A 15,603-nucleotide genomic window follows, 5' to 3' on the forward strand; every position below is an offset into this window, starting at 1 on the left:
TCTGACTCCAGGCCTGACACCATTCACTGTGCCACCTCACTAGTCTAGTAGACATAATTCACACACCATCTTTAGTTGTTCACAACATGATATACATAAAATATCCAATGAACCTCCCAGAGCTTATGAGAATGTGTTAAATACTGAAGTTACCTTAGTGGTTCTAGTTCAGAACCGAAATCTACTATGTGTAGCAAGTTAAAGAGCAAGTAGCAACCAGTAGCATCACAGCTTTAGAGGTGACTGGACTCATCTACTCCAACTTCTTCATTCAGAAGGTAAGGAAACTGAGGCCCATAGACGTTAAATGTCTATGTGATGGAGGCAAAATTCGAACCCCAGAGCTCTGATTCCAAAATCTGGTGTTTTGTTTTTTCCCCCACTGTGCCATGATGTTGCCCATGCCACTATGATGCACTCTCAAACTGACCCTACTTTCTCCAATCTGAGTTCTCATTATTTTTTATTTCCCTCTAGTGTTAGAAGAAGGACAGCAAGGTTGCTTGTTTATGCAATTTACACAATACAGAGTCTGTTTCTTAAGCATATATGATTGGAAAAAAAAAGGCATGTCAAGAAATAGAGGCAATGTTCCCATTGTGACAATGCTTCAATACTCTAAATCATTTACTGGGGTAGGGGTGGCATAGAGGATATAGAGTGTGGGCCTGGGGTCAGGAAGACCTGAGTTCAAAGCTGACCTCAGACTTAGATGTGTGACCCTGGATAGTTACTTAACCTTTGCCTTGGTTTCCCCATTTATAAAATGAACTGGAGAAAACCCCAAAACAGGCCCTAAAGAGTCAGAAGTGACTGAAAAATCTGAACGAAAATAACAAATAAAGCAATTTATCAAAGTATAAACAGGCACAAGATACAAAAAGGTGGCTTTCAAAGGAGGAAAAGCTAGCAGTAACCATATGAAAGTGCATTCCAAATCATTATAATAAAATAAAAATACATGAAAACAATATTGAGGTCTCACCTCTCACCTATTTACATTGGCAAGGATGACAAAAGCCCAAAATAGTAAATACCAAAGTGGTCATAGGAAGACATAAAATCTATCAGGCATTGATGAAAGAAATGTAAGTTAGTCCAAATATTCAGAAAAATGTTTTGGAATTTTATTTTAAAAGTGACTAAAATACATATGCCCCAAAGTAACCATCACCATGTAAGAAAAACAAAACTATGAAAACAAATGATAACACTACTTGGTAGTATATTCACCAGAGAAATCAAATAGAGATCTGATACAAGACAAAAATATTTACAGCAGTCTGTTTTATAATAGCAAATAAGTGGGAGAAAAGTTAGTATGCAATGATTGAGAATATTTAAGAATTTTGGATAAGTACATTAACTTATGATTGCTGAACAATATAAAATGGCCACAATAATATAAAGGATCATTAAAAGACTAGAGAATTCTGATGGATACCATGACCAATTATGACTTCAGAGAAGAAAATGAAGACTTAATGATATATCTAGCAAGAGATGAGGAATTGAATGTATGGAATGAAATGTCCACTTGATGTCATGAACAATTATCTTGGATTGTTTTACTTGAGTGCACTTATTTGTCACAAAGAAGGATTCTGCTTGGGTTGAGAAACCATTGGGAAGTGACAATATTTGAGGGAGAGGGACAGAATGAATCAGTAAAACATCTGTATTTTTAGAAAATCTAGACCAATAGAAGTTCACCTGAGGGTCATGAATTTGTTTTTTTAATATTTTGGTAACTATTTCTATATAATTACTTTCCTTAATAATCCTATGTACTTTGCATTTAAAAGATTATTCTGAGAAAGGATCCAAAGATTTCACCAGACTGCCAAAGGGGCACAAACAAGGTTATATTCTAATAGGAGAGTAGAGTCCGGAGTTGGAGGGGGATGCTTTGATTACAAGGATGTGAGTCACAAGGATGCTGATTGTAGCTGTAGGGGAGTTGATTGACACACCCTTTCTCTTTTAAGAGTAAAGTGAAGAAGGAAAGGGATGTAAAAGGCTAAGTGTGCAATGATGGATGGTTTAAGATCACTCAAGTGAATCTGGGGCCAGCTAGATATGGAGAGTTTCCATCCTTCATGAAAAGACTTAGGACAACTGACTGTCATACCCTTTCCCAAAGAAATGGTAGTGTTGATCTGATTACAATTTCCAAAGAAAGCAGTGGATAGTTTTGACTATAACAAGGCAAAAACTGGCCAGGCTGAAAAATCATGGTCAGGTCTGGGCCTGGCTAAAGTGAGTTTCCATCAATTAGGAAAATATGGTCCAAGGTGGGAATTCCTGTCGAAAGCAACAACAAAAAAAAAAAACACAAAAAAAAACAGCAATTGTGAGAAGTAAAAATGAGGAAAGAGTGAATTCTAGGCTTGGAAGAAGCTTGTGCAAATGCACACAGTAAGAAATAGATGGGAAGATATTTTACATTTTATATAAAACCAAAAAAGAAGCTACTAAAAGATTTTAACCAGAGAAGTGACACATCAGATCAATGCCTAGGGAAAATTACTCTGACACTATATGCATAGCAGATCTGTCAAACTCACTTGGCTGCATGCAGCAACTGACTGGAACCAGTTTAAATTTAATTAAGAAATGCTTAAAAAATAAAAATACAAAACAATATGCTAATTTAAGGTTTTCTAAGTCACTATATGGCCATTCATATTTGAATTTGACATCACTGGTGAAGAAGATTTGAAAAGAGGAAAACCAAAAAATAGGAATAAATAAATTTACAACAGTACAGGTGAGAAAACTGCAATAGGAAGCAATTGTATTAGTGGAAAGAAAACTATCTGAAAGTTATTCAGAGGTAGAAACAACAAAATTAGAGGAATGACTGGATTTGGAGGCTGAGGGGGAGATAAAGAGGTTAAGGAGGACTTCCATTAATCTGAAATAAAGCCCAGTGATAAAGATGGTAGCACCCCTAACAGAGGAAGAGAATTTTAGAGTGGAGAATTGATTGGGGGGGGGGGGGTGAGGTGGATAATAAGCTCGATTTTGCACCTTGAGGAGATGGACCATCCAGAAGGAGATGTTCTGGAGTACTTGTAATACCCAGGTCTGAAATTCTGGTGGGAGGATGGGATTGAAAAACTGAGACTTTAAGTGACTTGACCAAATTGACAAAGCCAGCTTGTGTCTGAGGCTGGACTGGAATCCAGACCTTCCTCAATACAAAGACAGCTCTCTTATCAGCTATGTCATGCTGCTTCTCCTGAGAGATTTAGTCTGGACATAGATATTTTGGAAACAAATCTGTAGAGGAGGGATGATTAAACCCTTAGACATGAACACATTCACCAAAGGAACAGGAAGAGAAGAGAGCTCAAATCACTAAGAGATGAGACTTTTTGGAAGGTCCAAAAGTTATGCATGCTATTGTTACTTTCTACAAGCAACCAGACTTCTTACTCTTGGTTTCTTTTCTATTCCCTCACTCAGGAGTAAAAGGATCTAGAGGGTTATATTTAACAAGCGAAAGAGCCAAATTTTATTCAGACATAAATCTGAACATGAGGACTTTTTCCTGCACTCAGCACATTTTCAAAGAAAGCCCAAACCACCTTAAAATCAAAGGGATCTTTACTAGTTGGATGGGAGAAAATTGTATCTCTATTTCAAAAAATTATTTTCCTTTGTAAACCTTTTGAGTTTAACTTACATATTCAAAATCATTTTTTGTGAGAAGAGGTTCAAAAGTTTCACAAAACTACCAGGGGGGTCTCTAACAAAGAAAAAAAGCTCATGCACCTTTGTACTTTTTTTTTAACTTAAGAAAGTTTAACAAATATTTTATAGTGAGCCAAGAGCCAAGACTGAATTAGAACACAGTCTTCCACTCTTATCTTAGCAACCCAAGGAAAAGGAGGGGAATCTTAGATTTCAGGCTGGAAGGGGCCTTAGAAACCATCAAATTCAACCCTTTTATTTTATGAATGAGGAAACCAAGGCTGAAGATGGAGACTTCCCCAAAGTCACACAGGCACTAAGTGTCTGAAGCAGAATTTGACTTAACTACTTCCAGATTCCAAACCTCCTACTCTATCCAGTGAGCCCACCTAACTGCCTCTCTTCCCTGGAAGAGAGAAGGGAATATTACAACTGAAGCTGATGAGCAGCAGACTAGGAAAAACTATGTAAGAGGAGCAATGGAGGAAGATTAGCCTGAAAAGCACTAATGCTCATGGGAAGAGCAACAGGGAGGAGGAGCCATCATATCCAGGGACTGATGGAACAAAGAGGGAAAAAAAAGTCAGAGTGAAATAATGAGCAGAGAAAGCAGGCAAAGTTGCAATGATGCACCCAGCCCAGTAAAAGTTCTGCCGGTCATCTCAGGCCAGGAAATGCTGATTTTGCTTCTTATCTGTCTTTAAAGCCACATCAGTGCCTCTTGGTTGATCAGAGGTTCACTGGCAAGCCAGCTGTAGAATGCTATGAGCCGCTTCATAGCTTCCCCAAGCTTCAAAAAGGGGGATATGAAGATAGATGGTTATGTATGAGGTTTGGGCTAGTACAAGATGAACCATTATTTACTTTGAATTAAGAGTAATAGGAGGACCATAGTTTGTGTCAGTGAACCCAAACCCCTTTGCCATCAGCAAAACAGCCGCTTAAGCAAAAGGAGAATGGAGGCTGGGGTTAAAAGAGAATCCCTTCAATCCAATCCCTCCAAAGCAGCACTCTAAAACTCTCTCAATCCGACAGTTTAGTGAACCACACAGTACTTTCTTTTGGCAAGATGAGCTTTTACAGTTTAAATGGCCTTCAGGAACTGGTTTAAGCATTGTTGAACATGCTGTGGGACAGTGTGCTTTATGGGCAATAGGTTCCAAAGCTTTTTGTTCTATCAATTACAAAGCAACCTGGGTAAAGTAGAGAAGAAAACAAGGAAATAAATGATGAGATTTAAACCAATTTCCTTTTCTATAAATATATCCCTAATTTCCTTAAATCAGAAGAGCCAAGATTCAAGATTACAACGTTAATCCCAGTCTTTGCAACACAAAAGGAATTAACATGGCTTTAGTTTTTAGATTCTCAGTTTCCAGACCTATAAAATGAAAGAGTTGGTTGTTTGTTTTGTCCTTTTTTTTTTTTAGGTTTTTGCAAGGCAAATGGGGTTAAGTGGCTTGCCCAAGGCCACACAGCAATTATTAAGTGTCTGAGACTGGATTTGAACCCAGGTACTCCTGACTCCAGGGCCGGCACTTTATCCACTGCGCCACCTAGCCGCCCCTTTGTCCTTCATTTTCAAAGAAGAACATAACATCAGGGAGGTGATATCATGACAAGCACATGAATTGAATTTGAGTGAGGGGGCTGCTATGCTAAGTCACCAGGCCTCACTTTCTCCTCCAGAGCCATCTGGGTCTGGTGACCAGATATGAACCTGGATGACTGGAGATGGCTCTGGATGTGGGGGCAATCAAGGTTAAGTGACTTGCCCCAAAGTCACACAGCTAGTAAATGGTTAAGTGTCTGAGGTTGGATTTGAACTTTCATCCTCCTGAAACTAAGAGATACCCCCTTACTTGAAACATCTTGGGAAAATTTTACATAAAACTATTACCGAAACAGAGACTATGTTTTTAAAATACTGTACTATTTTACATATATAATATTTTAATATAGTATGTAGCAAAATAACACAATAAACTTTATTATGCCTTGGAAGAGATTTTTAGAACTCTTGCATTTTTAACTTTGACTTACACAGAAAGGATTATATGGGGGGTACAAGGATCACAAATGAATGGGTAGTGAGAGACATACTAGCAAAAGCATCAATAACACACAATTTAAAAATGAAAGAGAAAATAAAAAGTTCAAAAAGGAAGACAAAATAGCAATTTTGACACTACTGGGACAAAACTTATTTTTAAAGTGTTTTAAAAAAACTAGTTCTTGATTAACTCATAGCAATAGTTCTATTTGGAGTTTATGTATCGATCTTAGCGGCCTTTCTTCAACTAAAAAATGGAGGAGTTCTACCCTACTTTAAAAGACAAGCTGTGGAAGATAATCATTCAAACTCAAAGACAGTCAGGAGAAAGACAGGAGAAGAATGGAAGAGGGAAAGAAGAGGAAGAGGAAGAGAAGGATAAGAGGCAAGAAAGTAAGGAGAAAAAGGAGAGAAGAAACAAAAAGGAGAATCCCATAATTATACTAATTCGTTTATAACAGCAGTTAGGGTAGGAAAGGACTAGAAACACAATAGTCTGGGAAAGTAACTAAATAACTGACAAACTGTGTGTGTGTGTGTGTGTGTGTGTGTGTGTGTGTGTGTGTGTGTGTGTATAGAAGAGAGAGAGAGCGAGTGTGCACATGAGGATAAGGACATATTACTGAGTCCAAATCATGACTAGTAATAAAACAGAAAAGGAAAGATTCATGAATTGATACAGATTAAATTAAACAGAATGAGGAAAGTTATATAAATTACAAAATTATATAAATTATTTATAAAATAGAAAAAATGAAAAAATGTTAAAAAAACCTAATTAATAAACCTAAGTAATTAATATACAATTATATTACAATTAATATACAATTATAACAACTAAGTCTGGCCCTGCAGAAGTGAAAATGCATTTCCTTTCTTTTTCCGCAAAGGTGGAGAACTACGTGTGTGGAACACTGTATGTATATTACACACACACACACACACACACACACACACACACACACACACAAACTGTTAACATAGCTTGAGGTGTTGGTATAGTACAGTTTTGCAAAAATGCTTCTTCCTCTCTTTTTACTTCATGTTATAAAGAATGGCTCAATGGGGAGTGTAAAGGAGAAAAAAATACAACTGGAAATAAAGATGATATAAAAATAAGATCTCAATGAAAATAATACTTCAAAAATAAAAATATCTATTTACCATAACCACAAACTACAACATGTGAAAAAAAACCAAAATCAATTTCTAACTAGCACACAGATTTAAAGGGCATATGTCCATTTTGATTTTTTTTCTTGCAGTGCCCTTAAGGGATTAATAAAAATAGACTGTTTACACTTGAGGCCAGGAAAATCCCAGATGCTTTTCCTAAATTAGCATAGCTAATTAGCTAAAAACTCCACACATCACCAGCTGGCTTGCATAGTTATTAACCTGTTACCTAATAAATAATTTTAAAACACTTGGAAATGAAGATCTTTGCAATGCAAAGACCATGTGTAATATATACAACTATGCACACAGAGACTATATTTTTAAAATGAGTATAAAATACATTTATGAACATAAATTCTACATATTTTATGACTACAGTCCAAATGGTAAGACTCTTTATACCAAATACCAGTTGCTCATATTCTTGCCAATATTAACTTATATTAGTGAACATGTCTTATTTTCCCCAAACCTCTCTAGTCCATGTGAGCTCTAGATGACAAGACTACATCTCATTCATCTTAGGCTCTCTAGGTGCTTGGCAGAAAAATACTCCATGTAAACATCTGTTGAATCAGGTCAGGCAAATCAAACATGGGAAGCAGCCCTATGTCAGTCATCTACATGTCAAAACTCAGAAAATAAACCTGAGTTTAAAAGTACTTTTAAAGTACTTTGTAAGTTGTCCCAAAACTTAGTACTTTGAATTTCAGATTTCCAATTTAAATCGTGTCTGTTCATTTTCATAGTTTAAAAAAAAAAACTCATGAAATTTTTACCATCTTGTGACAAAAATAATAAAGCTACATGCTGTTTAATTCATATTTAAGGTAATTTGGACAAAATGGGAACAAATATTTTTTAAAAGATGTTCCAGGTTTCAAGCAGTATAATTACCTGTTTCTCCCCATAATGTGTCTGTGGCATTGACATCTACTTCATATTCCTTTTCCATTCCCAGCAAGCATTGGACCACCTGTCAAAAACAGGTAATTTAATGAGTAATAGCAACAAAAGGGCTTATTATATCCCTTGAAACACAAGAGAGAATTTCAGAAAAAAAAATCACTAAACACTGCATTATTTTTCATGTAAGAGGAGATAAAACATCAGCAAAGCAGGGTTCAGACACAAACCTTAAAAATCAGCCTTGATTTAATTAAGAATTAATGCAATAGCCATCCCAATTGGGTATTCTTAGAACTTTACAATTCTATGAAATTTCAGAATGATCTAAATATAAAAGGCAAATAAACAGAGAACACTGTTGATCAAAGTACTATTTGTTTCTGTCTAAACCTCAAGAGTAGACCTAATTTGTTTTCCCACAAGGAAAGTCAAGTTGAATACATTTATTCTTTACAAATAAAATCCAAGTAGCATTGTTAGGTCATTAAACTTCAAAAAACAACTCCCAAAGAAACAAAAAACAAAACACTTTCTCTTTCCCTATGAGAATCTTTCCATCTAAAAGGGTATTAGCTCTCCCACTGTTCTGAGAAGCAAAGGCAGAAAGGAGCACTGTCTTTGAGATCAACTGAAGTGTCCACATATTGAACTATTGGCCTGTAGATGTAATGAGGTGGAATTGGCTGCTTTCACCTCATCAACTGTGATAGGAACTAGAAAGACGTGAAGGGAGGAGAACTTTTATTAGCATAAGGGAATCTCTGATTCTCCCTCAAGTTTCACAGTCCATAACCCTCAAGTCATTTGGTGAGAGAATCCTATCTTTTAAATCAAATAGTTACTAGGTATGTCAAGTTTTCCCTTGCACAGCATTTCTTCCAGGCAAATTTAAATATGAGGTGATGAGGATGAATTTAGAGGAGCACAAGTACAGCAAGTTCTGTTTTTCTCTTCTCTAAAGCTGGATTTTTAAAATGTGAGCACTGAGTCAATAAAAAACCATATATATATATATATATATATATATATATATATATATATATATATATATACACACACACACGTATGTATATGTATGTGTGCACACACATGTGTGTGTAGTGTGTGTATTTTCATAACAGCGGTCAGCAACATGCAAAAACTGTCTTACAACATACACGGAGGAAGTTAAACTGATCATAATATAACACTTCTTAGAGACAGGACGTAAATCACAAAGAAATGGTACAAATAAAAAGTGAGGTAAAGACATTGAAATAATGGTAGCTAGAAGGAGAAAAAAAGAGAAATTTAGTTCAAGTCTAGATCTGAACCAAAAGATGAATAAATGAAGCCTGGGATACAAAGGTCTCATTACAAAGTTCAAATTCTCAATGTGAGCTATGGGCAATATCCGTGGGCATCTCAAACAATCCAGATTGTACTTTCTTTTCTGGTTTAGAAGTTCTATGATGTTTTTCCTCAAAGAATGCCTGAACAACCAGGATCTTCAAAGCCTTTCAATGATTTGAAGATCTAGATTTTTAAATCCTTTAAATATTTGTGAGCTGTTATAGAATTCAGATTCAGTATGATTAGTCTTAGAGTCTTTGGGCCAAAAAGAGGGAAATAAAGGTAAAATGGCTAAGGCAAGAATAAAAGAAGGAAAAGAAGAACTGAGCAAGAGTGAAAACAAATATCAGTTTCACTTATCTGGTTAATGAATGAGAAATCAAGATTAAAGACACTTGGCCTTCAGAGTTAACCTCACTATGTTTCTGACTTGTTTACTTCACTTGAACATTCACCTTGTGGGAGTCTCAGACAAAAATTCTCATTTCATGTAGATCAACCATGAGTCTACATTTTAAAAAATCCTAATTTTTCCCTTTCCTTTTGTATGACACAGGTATTACAGTTAGAAAGATGACATTCCCAATCAAAATGCTACCTATAAACATGTATTGTCTTACATAACCAAAGGGGGGGGGGGGGGGGGGGAGAGAAGAGTTGACTCTAGTAGCACCAACTTTGGAAGGATTTTGCCAACTAAATAAGTACTTACCCCAGTGTGACCCATACTAGAGGCTGCAGTCAATGCCTGCTGAAGTGCCTGGCTTTTCCTTAACAGGCTTTGCTGATGAGTACTTGATGCCCAGTCATAATTTAGCAAGTATTTAAGAATGTCGCAGTGTCCCCGTAAAGCGCTGTGAACTAAGGCACATTGGCCTTTTTTGTCCAGGTGATCAATCTGCATTAGTGAAGGAAGAAGGAAAGAACCACACCATTTGCCCATTATTCTTCTGAAAGGATCATAGGTGTACTTTGATTAACAAACCACTCATTCCACAAGAGCAATAAGTTAATCAAGTATCCTGATTAACAAAAGACTCATTCCACAATAAGCAATAAGACTCCAATTACATTTCAAAAGCACTAGAGGCCCTTATAATTTTAAAACAATCATGTGACTCTGTAAATCTGAACCTTGTTTCTGTAATGCAGCCAACTATTCCCTAAATAATGAGTCATAAATTCACATTTTCATGGCTCAGGTTTCAGCTTGGAATACTATTTGTATAAAAAATGATTTAGGAACAATCTGAATATCCCTGAAGCCCAAGATCCTCTAGTCCTCAGTTTCCTCATCTACTTCTCTGAAATTAGAGTATTGGAGAGATGAATGCTGAAGATCCCTCTTGCCTTTAAATCTCTTAACTATGAAGAACCACACAAATTCCTTCTTGATTCTGTCACCCAAAATAATATAACTGTTAAATTTCCTTGCAAATCCACAAAACCACAGATTAAAAAACCCATACAATATCTAATGTAGGGGCAGCTAGGTGGTACAGTGGATAGAGCACCAGCCCAGGAGGACCTGAGTTCAAATCCAGCCTCAGACACTTAATAATTACCTAGCTGTGTGACCTTTGGCAAGTCAGTTAACCCCACTGCTTTGCAAAAATAAAAAAAAATCTAATGTAGAAAATTTCACTTTGGCCCATTTATGTCTCAGTTTGCTTAAACATTTATTGATCTGGGAGATAGGATGTTCTATGCTCACCAGCAAAACCTAGGATAGAGAGTGGCAAAGGAAGCATGCTAAGAACTCATGTCCCCAGATACATGTATAAGAAACTGAGTTACCTTTTAAAAGCATCCTATTTAAAATTATTCTATTTAGTAGTAAATGAGCCATGCCATGGAGAAAGATTATCTTAAATTACTCTTAAATGTAATTCCAAATATACTTGCTTTATTGGAACCTGCAGGCTGACTTGAAAACTACAATCATAACCCCAAGAAAAGGTCTTGTGGCTCATATAAATGCTTGTCGATGATACCATGAAGTTAAAAGGGGCAGTGAGTCAACTTTCCAGAAGAGAAGGGGAAGGGAATATGCATTTATTAAATATTAAATATGTTCCGAGCACTGGCAAAGTGTAAGATTATCTCATTTGATCCTCACCACAATCCTGTTATCATCCCCACTTTATAGGTGAAGAAACTAAGGAAAACCGAGGTTAAGTGACTGTTCACTTTCACACAGCTATTGTTTGAGGCTAGAATTGAACTCTGGCTGCCTCTGAATGGATTCTCCTATCAAATTAAGGCAGCATTATTATGATTCCAAATTCAGCAAAACCCAATTTTATTAGTATAATTTTTTTTAACAAAAATGATTCAGAAAATTGGAAAGATATTTATGAACCACTTCTGTCATTTTTTACTGTGCTTTTTTCCATCAGAATTTATTAATATGGGAAATAGTAAAGGAAACCTGGCAAATTTTCAGTCCTACTATTATTCAAAAAGGATCTTTTCTTTTAACTAAGCTCTCATGATAAAATTACTCTAATCAAGCTATATAAAATGATCTTCATCAATTACCTGCCACCATGACTTTGCTCCCTGGGTATAGATAGAAAGTCTTTCCATTCTTTAGAGCCTAATTCAAAAGCAGCTTTCCCATGAAACCTTCCCCAACTCCCCATTTTAGGTACAAGCTTCTCTCCTGAATCTTACAAATCCTGCTGCAGGCCACTCTTAAAAGTAATCCAGACTCACCTCCAATACTGCATCTCTTGTTTGCAGACTAAGAAAAGTATCCATTAATGAGCAACCCATATGGCGTATCTCTCTGCTAATATATTTACAGTTCAGAGTAATCAAAATACACAACAAACCAATCGAAATCTGCAGCACAACCTGTTTTTTGTTCACACTGCATTTTTTTGGCAAAATTAACAAAGCAGGGACAAAAAAAAGACTCATCCTGCATATTACACACACACACACACACACACACACACACACACACAAAGACCCACCTCTCCCAACCTCCATTGTACTAGGATCAAAGAAAAGAAGAACTTAATAGTTTATCCCACTTTGTGGAAAAAGTACTCTCTGTCTACAAGTAATGAAATAAAAATATAGCTCAGATGCTCCGGTCACTTACCCTTGCTCCCTTTTTGGACAGCAGAGAGACTATATTCATATGGCCAGCAGCTGCGGCATAGCAGAGAGGGGTCATGCCATTCTCTGACATCCCATCCAAGCAAGCTCCAAATTCCAAAAGAAGAATGACCACTTCCTCATGGCCAAGGTGAGATTGAACACATAATACTGGGGCATTATTTAAAACTTCTGTCCTGTAGTTTACATTGGCACCCCCCAAGATCAGGAGACGGCTTACCTGTGAGAAAATTGCCAAACAAGCATTGCGTATATTATATATTTAAAAAAAAATTTTCCAACAATACCTACAAAGTCTTATTCTTTTGTAAGATATGATAACTCCATAGAATGTAATTTTCTAAGCATTCTCCTCTTCCACTTAGCACTTCAACTACAAGTCTGGAACTTATTATTTCTATAATGAAGTTGTGAACAGAGATTTAAACAACTACGTAGAAAGAACAAGGCTATGGTCCCAGACAAAAGGCACTTGTGCTTTCATTTATCAAGAAAAGCAGAGTTTTACTAAAAGGAAAAGGCAAAGATTTTGAGTTTGCCCCTGAGACGACTGCTGAACACATTCCACAAAGCAAGCTGTTTGTTTGACTAGTTACTATATCGTCACCTACAAAATAATTCTGCTGCAGATGTTGTTGAAAGCTGCTGGTCTACAGAGAAATTGTTTTTTTTTTTTTTTGTTCAAGAACTAACTTAGCATCACTCAGAATTCATGAAAAAGTAGCCATGCTTTTGTGCTTATTTCAATTTCCATTTATTTTGGAAACTGCTCCATATAAATTTCAAAGGAATTGGTCAAAAATACAAGATATTTCACAAAAAAAACAAGATATGTCAACAAAAATTTTAGTCTGAAGGCAGAAACTGATACTTGAAAATGCAGACAAAAAGAGAATTAATTCTCTAATAAGACCCCAAAATGAGCTGATCATGTTATATGACTTCACTGACTAAAAAAACTGAATTTTTTAAAAAACATCAAAAAAATTAAATATGGAGAAAGAATTTTTAAAGTTTGGAAAATCAAAATGTTCCCTAGAAAGTAGAAAAATAGCACTAAGATGTAGAGAAGCCTTGTATGATGCGAAGCAGAACAGGCAGAAAACAGGAGGGCAATTTATAGACCACAAAACTATAAAGAAAAACAATGTTAAGAAACTTCAGGACTTGAAATCAATGTAATGTCTAGTTGTAGTTTTGGAGGAGTAATGGTGAAGCAGGTACTGCAGCCCTCAACAAAGAGGGGGTTGATTAAAAAGGAGGAATGAGGTAGGAAATTTCAAATGACACTAAGATGTTGCTTTTGCTTAACTATACATACTTGTAACATAGAGGTGGGTTCTTTTGGGAGCTGAGTTGGCTAGAGGGGAGAGAGTAAAAAAGAAAACCAATAAAATATTTTTAAATGTATCTGAAAGTACAATGGAGATATGAATTCAAAACCCTATCATTAACACACAACTGGAAGAAACTGGAAGAAGAGGTTACCTAGATGTTCATTCACCAGGAAGACAAATCAAAAAGTAAGACTAAAAAACATCTGGACTTCACTTTGAAATAGAGCTCTTCTGCAAATTTGTACACAGTACAGTAGCAACTAAAAATTATTTGTTTTCAATGGTCAAAGGATATGCAGAAGCAATTTACAGATGAGGAAATCAAAGCAATCCAGTCATGTGAAAAACTGTTCTAAATCATTACTGATTAGAGAAATGCAAATTACCACCTCACACCTCTCAGACTAGCCAATATGAGCAGAAAGGACAATAGTCAATATTGGAAGAGATGTGGGAAATCTGGGACACTAATGCACTATCGGTGGAGCTGTGAACTCATCCAACATTTCTGGAGATCAATTTGGAATTATGCCCAAAGGGCAAAAAAAAAAAAGTACAGATCCCTTGATCCAGGAATACCACTACTGGGTCTATACCATGAAGAGATAATTTAAAAGGGTAAAAACATCACTTGTACAAAAACATTTATAGCAAAGAATTGGAAATTAAGTGAATGTCCATCAATTGAGGAATGGCTGAACAAATTGTGATATATGTATATATTATGGAACATTATTGTTCCATTAGAAACCAGGAGGGATGGGAATTCAGGGAAGCCAGGAAGGATTTGCATGAACTGATGCTGAGTGAGATGAGCAGAACCAAAAGAACATTGTACACCCTAACAGCAACATGGGGGTGATGATCAACTGTAATGAACTTGCTCATTTCATCACTGCAACAATTTTAGGATATCTGGGATGGAGAATACCATCTGTATCCAAAGAAAGAATTGTGGAGTTTAAACAATGACCAAAGAGTTTTACCTTTATTTTTTTTAAAAAGGTATCTTATTATATAATTTTGCTATCTCATATTTTATTTTTTCCCTTAAGGATATGATTTCTCTCTCAACACATGCAATTCTGACCAATGTATTGAAACAATGTAAAGACAAACAGACTGCCTTCTGTGGGGGGAGGGAAGCAAGACTGGGGAAAATTTGTAAAATTCAAAAAATTATTTAAAAAATTATTTGTTTTCTTAGGAAATATTCTATAAAATCCTAGCCATATTTTGCATCACAAATAAGTACTGGTTAATAAAATATATATAAACTTTCTCAAAACAACCTGTATTTTGCTTGTCTTTATACACACACACTCTCTCTCTCTCTCTCTCTCCCTTTCCCACTCTCACCCACAATTTCCCCAATAACATTAGAATGGCCTGCATCAATTCAGTTTTTGACAACACATATTCTTGTGAGTGCTGACACATTCACACACAACAGACACCTGGATGATGTAGTTCTGTGAATCAGCATCTGTCACCACTAAGGATAAGAAGGTTTACAAGAAGAATCTTGGATACAAAGGTTGGATATAAACTCATAGACAACAATAATAAGACTTTAATGCTAATGGCATAATTGAAAAGCAACACTATTTCCCTTCCATTCACATTTTGACAAGCTGGTTTTCATATTACTAATATGAATGCTCTCAGATATAAAATTGTAACATCCTTCAGATTGTCACTCAATTGAGGGCAGCTTTTATATAGAGCCCTTTAAGATTAGTGAAGTCCTTTACAAATATCAACTCATTTCATTATTATAATAATCCCTGAAAAATAAATGGTGGTGTTATTCATATTTTACAGATAAGGAAAGTAAAGGGAGGTCAAGTGTATTCAATAAAACACTCAATATCTATCATCATGTTTTTTGAATTACAAAAGCTTTTATAGTTTATTTTTTCACTACATAAATTTACTATTTTATTTCTATTTTAAAACATTTTC

At 35.8% G+C, this 15,603-nt stretch overlaps 1 protein-coding gene across 7 annotated transcripts in view; it reads right to left on the bottom strand.

Moving 5' to 3' along the window:
* TANC1 (tetratricopeptide repeat, ankyrin repeat and coiled-coil containing 1) overlaps positions 1–15,603 on the bottom strand; it is a 261,532-nt gene that overhangs the window by 24,397 nt on the left and 221,532 nt on the right. For all 7 annotated transcript variants that reach the window (XM_074215910.1, XM_074215909.1, XM_074215916.1 and 4 more), the window contains 3 exons: positions 12,285–12,521; positions 9,885–10,070; positions 7,829–7,907 (listed from right to left, as the gene is read on the bottom strand). In XM_074215910.1, the coding sequence (XP_074072011.1) occupies positions 7,829–7,907; positions 9,885–10,070; positions 12,285–12,521 (502 nt within the window). The remainder of the gene's footprint in view (positions 1–7,828; positions 7,908–9,884; positions 10,071–12,284; positions 12,522–15,603) is intronic.

This window comes from Macrotis lagotis, chromosome 1, assembly GCF_037893015.1.
Source record: "Macrotis lagotis isolate mMagLag1 chromosome 1, bilby.v1.9.chrom.fasta, whole genome shotgun sequence".
Classification (NCBI taxonomy): Eukaryota; Metazoa; Chordata; class Mammalia; order Peramelemorphia; family Peramelidae; genus Macrotis; species Macrotis lagotis.